The following is a 12270-nucleotide window of genomic DNA, read 5'->3' on the forward strand; positions in this document are numbered from 1 at the left end:
CATGTGTGGATTTACGGTCGTGCGTTTTGTGAATCTACAGGATTATAGTTTGTTGCTTTTTGACTGCTGTTTTATTGCTACAAGAACTTAAACTTTTCTAAAAGAGACAGGCTTGTAAAAATCATAAAAATGTGACAAATGTGAGATAATCCTCAGCTTAATGCGGGGAATTTATTAAGATTAACGTTTCCTACGCTAGTCTTCATCAGCAGAATCATATTTATTGAGAGGTCTCTTAATAAATTTGGCCCTTCTTTGGACTGTCCATGCACTAGAAATGGAAATCACAGATCAAATACAGATGAGCATTATATATTTTTTTACTTTATTTTGTCTAGTATTGCGTTACAGTGGAAACAGTGAAAAAAAAAGTTAAAAAAAAAGTCTGTGTACTCCAGAGGTCTTTTAATGACCTCCTGGGGGACATATTATGTGCCAAAAAGAAATTAAAATATAAGTAAAAAAACAATTATTATAAAAAATGCTAATAAAAAAGTGCACTTTTTTTTTTTATGCAGTCGCTAACCATCACCATAGTCTCCCCGTTCACTCAAACCTATACGTGTTATACTGTATATGAAAACGATCATCACAAAATAGGGAACCCATTGCAATAATTAACTTTTGTGTCAGTTTTACTATATAAGAAATAAAAAGCTATAATTAAAAAAAATACTTTTTAGAATAATTAGCAGTTTTCCTCCAAATTAAACCTAAAAAAGGAAAAGAAAATCTCTAAAAAAGCCATTCTAAGAAAAAGTCCTAAGTGTCAAGTAAAAAAAAAATTAAAAAATGATTTTGGTAGTCAACAACTAAAAAAGCTAGGGTCACTAAACCACCACGTGAAAGGGTTAAGAATGTTGGAGTGCAATGGTAATAGCCCATGATGAGTCCAATCAAAGTATACAGTAGAAAAGAAAGACTACATCAAAAAGCAGCACATCCCTAAGATATAAAATATAATAATCTTTATTACAGCCACAGTAAGACAAAGGACAAAATACTGTATAAAATAAAGACCCTGTGAGGAACCCAAAATACATCCCTAAATATAAAGGCACACTAGTAGACAAACCTAAAATGGAGAAATATAATCCAATAAAGTAGCATGCATGCTATCCAATGCTAAAGATAGATACCCATACAATATAATGGAGATGTCCAGGTTAAGGTGTGCACATTTTTATGCCCCTCGTGTATTGTTGGTGGGCACCCGCTACCTAAAAACAATGGCTCAGGCCTTATATATACATGCATAAATAATTAAAAAGTAGCCATAACTTTTCTTTTATTTTCCCATCAGACTGGCAGAGTCTCTTCTACTAAACACTGGTCACTATCTGCAGACACTAGGGCTCTGACTGCTCTCTTTATATATAGTTTCTAGCTGAACTAGAACCTTCTAGTTGGAGGGGTGGAGTGGAGACACACAGCTTAAACAGAAACAATGTTACAATTTTAGTCTGTCAAAGACTTGCACAGAGTTTCAATGCAAGTACATGTGAATGGCTAAGCAGCTTTCCCAGACATAAACACCAGAGCTAACCAGACAGTCAGTGTGTCTATTTATCCCCTCCAAAAATTTTCATAGATAGAAAGTAATAAAGTGTCTCAGTATTTGCTGGCTGTGCTTTAACCCTTTCCGCAGTGTAGTGTATCTATAGTGTAATAACAGTGAAAATGAACAGGGCATATTACAATATACATATAAATGCAGTTCAACAATATGAAACAGTATAAGTGCACACAACAGCATAAATCACAGTGTAAGTTAACCCTTGAAAGTGCAATGAAGTAGGGAGTTGAAGGCTTTGCAGAATAGCAATAAGGGCAAATGTCCATAGTCCAAAGTACCCTTGCTACAGAACACTACACAAGTACCACAATGAAGATCCAATGTACTGTAGCAGTGTACTATCCCAAAAATCCTTCCTGGCAGACAAGGTAAGGTTTACAGTAAAGGGTTAATATCACAAACATACATATAGATCCATGACATATAAATCAATGCAAGCAATGGAATATACAGGCCAAGATGGCCACCACTACCACAAAAAGCTTTTCCCATTTCCTTTCCTGGGGGGATGAGGCGATACCTAAATGGTGATCAACTTTATTGGTCTCCAGTCAATGCCTAAGCTGTTAGCAATTCTTCACCCGAAAATCCTGCTTCTGCTGATGTCAAATCTTTTACCAGGTTTCTGGCCTTGATTATGGACGGGACATCACTTGCACAACCAAGAATGGTGGAGGCGCTGTGGACGGAGCCAGAACTTCTTCCTCTTCCCGGCGCATGTCCAAATTCCTAAGTCTACCTGATACGCCCATGTTTGAGGGAGACCAACAGTCCAAAGCACCTCCCCTATGTTGGGCTGAGGAAGTGATTGCACGTGTATAGTCCAGGCCGGAAACCCAATAAAGGATGTGATATCTGCAGAATCAGGATTTTCGAGCAGGAGCCTCACATGACCAGGTTCCCAAGCGGCCAATTTGTGCAACTTTTAGATGTTAAAGAATATTGCAAAATGTTTTCCATAGAGGAGTCTTCTGGGTCCCAGAATAGCTATTTAGCTACAATTAAGTCAGCACTGATTTAAATTGTTTGAGGGGGGAGGGGGGTGAATGTTATTTTTTTAGCTAATGAGCTACTATCATTTTTTCTTTACAGGTCGATGAAATGAAAACAAAGAACTAAAATTGGTCAATATCTGAACTGGATTTAAGTGTACGACCAATAATTATATTTGGATCCTTGAGGAAACACCCAAAGTCAATGCAAGAGTTAATAAAATGAGAATCTGAGGGGTCTCTACAGACCAGTCACCTCAACCAAAGATATCCAATTGATAAAAAAAATATGGATCTTTATGATCAAAATAAGTTCAGTGAACATTTCAAAAATATTTCCATCAATCTCACAAACCATGTATCTCTCTCTGACATCTCTTCAGATAACCTCATTGCCACCTCTGTCATTGGGATCCTGCTGTCTTTGATGTGCGTCATCGGAGTGGTTGGAAACTTTTATACATTAGTGGTAATGTGCATCTCCATGACCACAGCCACATCAATGTACATCCACATAGTCAACCTGGCGTTGGCGGATCTCCTGTACCTTTCCACTATCCCATTCATTGTTCACAATAGCTTTGTAAAGGACTGGTACTTTGGAGAAATTGGCTGCAGGGTCCTGTTGAGTTTGGACCTTTTGACCATGCATGCCAGCATTTTCATCTTAACCGTAATGAGCACAGAGCGGTACATGGCTGTGGCTAAGCCTTTCGATACCGTGAGAAGGTCAAGAAGCTACAGAAAAACCCTAGCATGTGCCATCTGGATCTTGTCCTTTCTTCTGACTTTACCCATGATGCTCATGATACATCAGGAAGAACGGACATTAGACAATGGAAGCGTCCGAAAACTATGCACACCCACATGGAGCGATGAACATTATAAAGTCTACCTGACCGTGTTGTTGACTACTAGCATCCTTGCTCCGGGGGTTATCATTGGCTATTTGTACATTAAACTGGCAAGAGCCTACTGGATCTCACAGACTAAAAGTCTCCTAAATAAGGAGCTTCAAAGGTCTCCAAAGCAAAAAGTTATACTGATGATCTTCATCATTGTGCTAGCATTTTGGGCCTGCTTTCTCCCATTTTGGATCTGGCAGTTGATACCCCTCTACAGCCACGGGGGGTTGAAGGTATCTTTTCAGACAGAAATCTACATCAACAATCTAGTTACATGTCTCACCTACGGCAACAGCTGCATCAATCCCTTCTTGTACACTTTGCTTACCAAAAATTACAAAGAGTATATCCGCAACAGGCAAAAAGGAGGACATGGATCTCTTAGTCTGAAGAGTGGAGCAGGATATCCTGAAAATTGTGCAAAAAGAACTGTGTCGGGTGGGAGTCAGCAGTGCACAGAGACTATAATAGTAAGCACCGCCAAGGTATAGACTTCAAGGCCTTCAGAAACAAGAGGTAATAATGTCAAGCAAAAAAACATATTATACCTATTATCACTAGTGTTGATCACAAATATTCGAATTTCGATTTTTTTATCGCGAATATAGGTACTTCGAAAATTCGCGAATATTTTGAATATAGTTATATATATTCGTAATTTCGAATATTCAAATTAATTTTTTTGATTTTTTTTTTTTTCGATTTTTATTTTTTATTTTTTTATCAGTACACATGATCCCTCACTGCTTCTAGCTTGTGGGCCAATAAGAAGGCTGCAATATACTTGACTTTAGGAGTAGTAGTGTTTGCGAATTTTGCTCTATATTCTTTTTTTTTCAAAAATTCGAACTACAAAAATTTGCATATTACACAATCATTACCTTTCCGATTTTTCGAGTAAAAAAAATCGTGAATTTTTGAATTTGCGAATATTTGACGAATATTCTACAAAATATTTGCGAAATATCGCGAATTCGAATATGACCCCTGCCGCTCATCACTAATTATCACTAGAATTGTAGCTTGTTTTTAGTTGCTACCATTTTGGGTACATACCATAACATTTATTGACAATTATTATAACATGTTCATTTAATTCCATGGACGTTATGAATACAGCAATACTAAATATGTATTTTTTTTATATTGCTTCAACCATAAGGACCTGTATTATAAAATATAAAAAAAAGAATAAAAGTAAAAAATACTACAAAAAAAACCTACAGCTTATCTTAGAAAAAACAAAACCTCATACAGCTCAATGGAAAAAAAAAAGTTCTGGATCTCAGGATATAGCAACACAAAACTTTTTTAAAAAATTGTTTTTATTGTACAAAAGTGAAAAAACATAAAAACTATTTGTTTTGGTATCTCCATATTCATATAGACCCACAGAATATTTAACAAGTCGGTTATACTAAATGGTGAATAGCATAAAAACAAAGCCCAAAATACAACTTCAGAATTGCAGTTTATTGCCACTCTTTTTTTCAGTATATTAGATGTAGACTAAAACAAGCCGTCAAATGGCTACTTTGATGGAAAAAATAAAAAGTTAGGGGTCTCATAACACAGTCATAAGAAACAAAATTAGAACATTTCTGCATCCTAAAAGACTTTATTTTTTTTTTTTTTTGCCCAAATACTGCAGATTTTTGGCCCATGTACCTGTTTTTCATGTCGGCACTTTCCTTCCCCAGTTCTCAGCTTCACTATATCCTGTCAGGATGTTTCCGTGCAAAACTTCCTGTTTTCATCAGCTTCCTACTTAGGCTACTTTCACACATGCGTTTTTACTGGATCCGGCAGGGTTCAGCAAAAACGCTCCCATTACTGATAATACAACCATCTGCCTCCGTTATAAACGGATCCGGTTGTATTATCTTTAACATAGCCAAGACGGATCCGCCATGAACTCCATTGAAAGTCAATGGTGAACGGATCCGTTTTCTATTGTGTCAGAAAAAACAGATCCGTCCCCATTGACTTGCATTTTGGGTCATGACGGATCCGTCTTGCTCCGCATCCCAGGACGGAAAGCAAACCGCAGCGTGCTGCTCTCCGGTATGAGAGCCGAACGGAATGCATTTTGGGGCGTTCCCTTCTGTTCAGTTACGTTTTGTCCCCATTGACCAAGAATGGGGACAAAACGGAAGCGTTTTTTTTCCGGTATTGAGACCCTATGACGGATTTCAATACCGGAAAAACGAAACAGTTGTTGTGAAAGTAGCCTTAGTTTGCAAACCAAACCCAACATGCTTGTTTCACAGGGCTTGAACACACCACTGTAGGGGGCATTACTACTGCAGAGGGGACAGTGTGGCAGGCGGAGCAAGCCCTGTGGAGCATTACAGAGCAAAGCATGCTGGGATAGGGTTAGAAAAATGCACTAAAGCCGAGAACAGGGGAAGGAAAGTGCTGACATGAAAAACAAGTGTATGGGGCCAAGGATGCTGTGTTTGGGCAGATAAAAATGTCATTATTTCATTGTAAGGTGTAGCTCTAAGTGTATACTTCAGGTTTAACTTTTTTATTGGTCCCTTTAGCCTTCCAATTGCTTTTATAATATGTTGCAATACAACTACATTGCAGTGTATCAAATGTAACACTGACAAGCAATTTATTAGGCCCTGCCATATGCTCTTGTTAGGCCCCCAGATGCTATGGCAGTTGACTTGCATACATCAATGTATTTATACCTTATGATATTTGTGTGCCATATTTTTTGGGAGTGTTTTACAGTTCAAGTTTGAATGTGTTTTCCTATCATTTTCCAAGGTCCTGTCCATTGACCCCACACCAGATCCCTTTATTAATATCATACCCCAGACTAGATCATTTCAGACGGGGGCACAATGTAGCATAGAAACATAGAAACATAGAATGTGTCGGCAGATAAGAACCATTTGGCCCATCTAGTCTGCCCAATATACTGAATACTATGGATAGCCCCTGGCCCTATCTTATATGAAGGATGGCCTTATGCCTATCCCATGCATGCTTAAACTCCTTCACTGTATTTGCAGCTACCACTTCTGCAGGAAGGCTATTCCATGCATCCACTACTCTCTCAGTAAAGTAATACTTCCTGATATTACTTTTAAACCTTTGCCCCTCTAATTTAAAACTGTGTCCTCTTATGGTAGTTTTTCTTCTTTTAAATATGCTCTCCTCCTTTACCGAGTTGATTCCCTTTATGTATTTAAAAGTTTCTATCATATCCCCTCTGTCTCTTCTTTCTTCCAAGCTATACATGTTAAGGTCCTTTAACCTTTCCTGGTAAGTTTTATCCTGCAATCCATGTACTAGTTTAGTAGCTCTTCTCTGAACTCTCTCTAGAGTATCTATATCCTTCTGGAGATATGGCCTCCAGTACTGCGCACAATACTCCAAGTGAGGTCTCACCAGTGTTCTGTACAGCGGCATAAGCACTTCACTCTTTCTACTGCTTATACCTCTCCCTATACATCCAAGCATTCTGCTGGCATTTCGTGCTGCTCTATTACATTGTCTTCCCACCTTTAAGTCTTCTGAAATAATTACTCCTAAATCCCTTTCCTCAGATACTGAGGTCAGGACTGTGTCAAATATTCTATATTCTGCCCTTGGGTTTTTACGCCCCAGGTGCATTATCTTGCACTTATCCACATTAAATTTCAGTTGCCAGAGTTCTGACCGTTCTTCTAGTTTTCCTAAATCCTTTTCCATTTGGCGTTTCCCTCCAGGAACATCAACCCTGTTACATATCTTTGTGTCATCAGCAAAAAGACAAACCTTACCATCGAGGCCTTTTGCAATATCACTTATGAAGATATTAAACAAAATTGGTCCCAGTACAGATCCCTGTGGAACCCCACTGGTAACATGACCTTGTTTTGAATGTTCTCCATTGACTACAACCCTCTGTTGTCTGTCACTCAGCCACTGCATAATCCACTCAACAATATGGGAGTCCATGCTCAATGACTGCAGTTTATTGATAAGTCTTCTATGTGGGACAGTGTCAAAAGCCTTACTAAAATCTAGATATGTGATGTCTACTGCACCTCCACCGTCCATTATTTTAGTCACCCAGTCAAAAAAAATCTATAAGATTTGTTTGACATGATCTCCCTGAAGTAAACCCATGTTGTTTTTCATCTTGCAATCCATGGGATTGTAGATGTTCCACAATCCTATCCTTTAATAGGGTTTCCATTAATTTGCCTACTATTGATGTGAGACTCACTGGTCTATAGTTGCTCGATTCCTCCCTACTACCTTTCTTGTGAATGGGCACGACATTTGCCAATTTCCAATCTTCCGGGACGACTCCTGTTACTAATGATTGGTTAAATAAATCTGTTAGCGGTTTTGCCAGCTCACCACTAAGCTCTTTTAATAATTTTGGGTGTATCTCATCAGGCCCCTGTGACTTATTTGTCTTCACCTTAGACAGCAAACTTAGAACATCTTCCTCTGTAAAGATACATGCATCAAATGATTTATTAGTCATCCTTTCTAGTGGAGGTCCTTCTCCTTCTTTTTCTTTTGTAAAAACTGAACAGAAGTATTCATTAAGGCAGTCGGCTAGCCCTTTATTCTCTTCTACATACCTTCCGTCCTTTGTTTTTAATTTAGTTATTCCCTGTTTTAATTTCCTTTTTTCATTTATATATCTGAAGAATGTCTTATCCCCTTTTTTCATAGACTGAGCTAGTTTTTCTTCTGCCTGCGCTTTAGAAGTTCTTATAACTTGCTTGGCCTCTCTCTGCCTAATCTTGTAGATTTCCTTATCTTCATTGCTCTGGTTTTTTTTATAATTACAAAATGCTAGCTTTTTATTTTTAATGATTTGGGCCACTTCTGCTGAGTACCACAGTGGTCTCCTCCTTTTTTTGCTTTTACTGACAAGTCTAATGCAATTTTCTGTTGCCTTCAATAATGCACCTTTTAAGTAGTCCCATTTCTCCTGGACTCCATGTAATCCGTTCCAGTCTGATAAGGACTCATTTATGACTAATTTCATTTTTGAAAAGTCTGTTTTTCTAAAATCTAAAACTTTTGTTTTTGTGTGGTGGGACTCTTTCACAGTTCTTATATTAAACCACACTGACTGGTGATCACTAGATCCCAAGGTTTCGCCTACAATGACATCATATACCGAATCCCCATTTGTGAATACCAAATCCAAAATGGCCTCCCTCCAGGTTGGCTCCTCAACCACTTGTTGTAGAGATAACCCCAGTAGGGAATTTAGAATATCTGTACTCCTGGTAGAACTTGCTATTTTGGTTTTCCAGTTTATATCTGGAAGATTGACATCTCCCATAATGATAACTTCTCCTTTCATTGTCATTTTAGCTATTTCTTCAACTAGTAGATCATCTAGTTCTTTAACTTGACCAGGTGGTCTATATATCACACCTACACGAGTTACTGCATGGTTAGAAAACTGCAACGTAACCCAAACTGACTCTATGTTGGCCTCACCAACTTGTATTAAGTTAGATTTAATGCTATCTTTCACATACAGGGCCACTCCTCCTCCTTTCTTGCCTTCTCTGTCTCTTCTGTATAAAGAGTACCCTGGTATGGTTATGTCCCAGTCATTTCTTTCATTAAACCATGTCTCCGTAACAGCCACTAAATCTACATTCTCAGATGCCATTATTGACCCAAGTTCATTGATTTTTTTACCTAAACTGCGAGCATTTGTAGACAGGACTCTGAGCTTATCATTTCTTAACCTCTGTGCTTCTGACCTGTTCTGGCATTGTTTCGGGGGGCAATTGGACTCTTTTATTTTCACTCTTTTGCCCCCCCCTTCCTAGTTTAAATACTCTTTCGCAAATTCTTGGAGTTGTTCACTGAGTACATTTGTTCCTTTGAGAGAAAGATGCAAACCATCTTTTTTGTACAGTTCCTTTCTATTCCAAGTAGAGCTATCATGAGAAACAAAGCCAAATCCTTGCTCTTGACACCATTTACCAAGCCATAATCTGTGTAAGGTATTTAATCTATAATACATGCAGTTTCATTGCTGTAAGCGCCGTGCAAAATGCCACAAGGGGGCCCACTGAGACTTTATCGCCCAAGGGCTCACATGAACCTGTAGCCGACCCTACCACCAATCATTGTACACAAGGGTCTTAAGACCACGTTCCCTTGATCATAGGGGTCCCAGCAGTCAGACCCCCACCAATCAGACACTTATTACCTGTCATGTCATAGCCGTTTCACCTTTTCACATTCCCTATCCTTAGAGGTTTTCTTTGGGTGTAAAAATTTTTTTTTTATAAAAATTAAAAATCTGGCCCAAAATATGTGTCAAACTAAAATAGAAATGCTGCCTGTTAAAGGGCCTGTGTCCACTTTTCTAGTTATCCTCCATCCACAGGATAGGGGATAACTAAGTGATCCGTGGGGTCTTAACGCTGGAGCCTCCATTGATCCCCCTTCTTGATTGAGTGGCAGGTGGAGCATATACCCTGCCTCTCCATCCATTCTCTATGGGATCGCTGGAGATGGCAGAGTACAGCGCTGGCTAATTCCAGTGGTCCCGAAGAGAATAAATGGAGCAGCAGGGTGTATGTGTGGCCTTCCACACCATCAAAAAGGGGAAACAGGACCCGTTCCTGGGATCACTGTGGGTTGCAGAATCGGACCCCACAAATCATATAATTATGCCCTATGGTGTGGAGAGGATAACTTGAAAACCTGGACAACCCCTTTAAATCCTTCACCGCTCCACCACCATTATCTATTTACATGGCAGCAGTGATGCCTGTAAATATGGAATATCATCACTGCCGCCATGTAAACCATACGTGTCAATACTGGAGAATATGACGCACTGTGCAGAATTTTTCGGGCATAAGTCCAACCCCCTTAGCAGGTCATAACCTTTAACAAAGCCCAAGCAAAGGTGCTAGAGGAGCAACGTGAGCAAAGGGCACAAACGGAGGGTCATAACTGAAATAGAGACATTAGGGTCACCTGAGGCAGGGTAATAGTGGGGATCCTGGAGCAGAGGTAACTGGAGAAGAGGCAATATTAGCGGTGCATTTAGAGTTGGGGCATCTGGAGCTGGGGCATTTATGGGGGTGCATCTAAAGCAGAGGCATTAGGGTTGGCTGAGGCAGGGTAATAGTGGTGATCCTGGAGCAGAGGTATTAGGGGGCAACTGGAGAAGAGGCAATATTAGGGGTGCATTTAGAGTGGGGGCATTGGGGGGCATCTGGAGCTGGGGCACTAATGGGGGTGCACCTAAAGCAGAGGCATTAGGGGGACCTAGGGCAGCGTCCCCCTCAATGCCACTCTGAACTCTGCAGAGAGCAGCATGCATTCATAGATCTGTGTCTACTATAAACAAATCCCCTATTTCCCACTTACAGCCTCCTACAGCTCACTACTATCACACACCTGAGAAATCAGCCCAGCACCGCAGAAGAGTCCTTCTCTCCAGCAACCACAGTTTTCTGACAGCAGGGAGGGCAGGAGGATGGCCAGACATGTTCTCTCCTCCTTCACTGCCAGCAGCCCGGGAAGTTTAAAAGATACTGCGGGGCCTCCTGCACAATTTACACCAGTATCACTGTGCGATACTGCCACCTAGTGGCTACAATAATTATCTCTCCTGAGAAACAAGAGAAATAATTACTCCTCCGTCTTATCTCCGGGCACAGGAGGCTGGGGGCCCACCAAGGAATCCCCGCCTCCCCGGTGGGCCAGTCCAAGCCTGCATGGAGAACACACAATACATATTCTGTTGAGTTGTTTCCCTCAGACATGCAGGACCTCAGTTTTACAACACGACAGTTCCAACCCCATAGTTATGTACATGCATACATGTGTCCATACATGTCCTTCATGTAATTAAAGGGTTGTGCAGGCAGTATATATTGATGACCTCAGGATAGGTCATCAAAATCTGATTGGTGGTGATATGACACCTGGCAACCCCGGCAATCCGCTGTTAGAAGTCGTCTCAGAAGTGCAGTGTAATTACAAGTACTCGTTCCATTCACTTGCAAGGGAGATGCCGCACAGTGTCATAAAGAGGAAGTAGCGCTCGCATGGACCCCCACCGATTATCCTCGGGATAGGTTATCAATATATAATGCCTGCATAACTCCTTTTAATCATGTGGGCAACAAATAAATCTATTATATCCAGCATTAACACCATCATACAGTGTCATAGAGGAAAGAAATCCGTCAGTCTTGGAATAACAGTACCATATACTGCCTAAATAATACCGCAATACAATGACCAAATAATAGCTGTAGACACAGATCAATCAAGTCTGCTTTTCAGAAAGGTTCATAATTGCAAATAGTCTTGATTACAAATCTCCTTCTGTTTCATGCCCATGGCGCTATGCAGACCTATGTGTCTCCATGGTAACAGACTACAAAGAAACACTACGTCGTCTGATCCTGTAATCATACCTCCTTTCCATCTGTCCCTACTGCTAAGCTACAGAATGTACTGTATGTTGGAACAACAAAAAAAGCAGTGGCAGAGTATTATTTGTAGACTATGGGGAGACTTTTCAAGCAGTCTTGATCTCCGGGGCAGTGGAGTGAGATGCCTCCTAATAAATTAGGTGCTTTTTTGGCACCCTGTGTGCCGGAAACTCAAATCTATGCCAGCTAATGGCTGTCGTACACTTGAACTTGTAAATAAAAGTAAATCTGCAGAAGGCCCTGCCCGCCTGTTAAGCCCTCTACTTTATGCACCCCTTTAGAAAAGTGTAGACCAGAATATTTTTAATCCACACTGTCTAATTTTTTTTTTGTGTTTTATGGTTTTA

General features: G+C 40.0%; 1 protein-coding gene across 1 annotated transcript; it reads left to right on the top strand.

Moving 5' to 3' along the window:
• The first annotated feature begins 2857 nt into the window (after nt 1–2857).
• Nucleotides 2858–3964, top strand: LOC120987610 (urotensin-2 receptor-like). The gene has a single exon (XM_040415906.1). It carries the CDS (start codon nt 2858–2860, stop codon nt 3962–3964), a length of 1107 nt encoding a protein of 368 aa, XP_040271840.1.
• The last annotated feature ends 8306 nt before the right edge of the window (nt 3965–12270 follow it).

The sequence above is a fragment of the Bufo bufo genome, chromosome 1 (assembly GCF_905171765.1).
Source record: "Bufo bufo chromosome 1, aBufBuf1.1, whole genome shotgun sequence".
NCBI classification, from domain to species: Eukaryota; Metazoa; Chordata; class Amphibia; order Anura; family Bufonidae; genus Bufo; species Bufo bufo.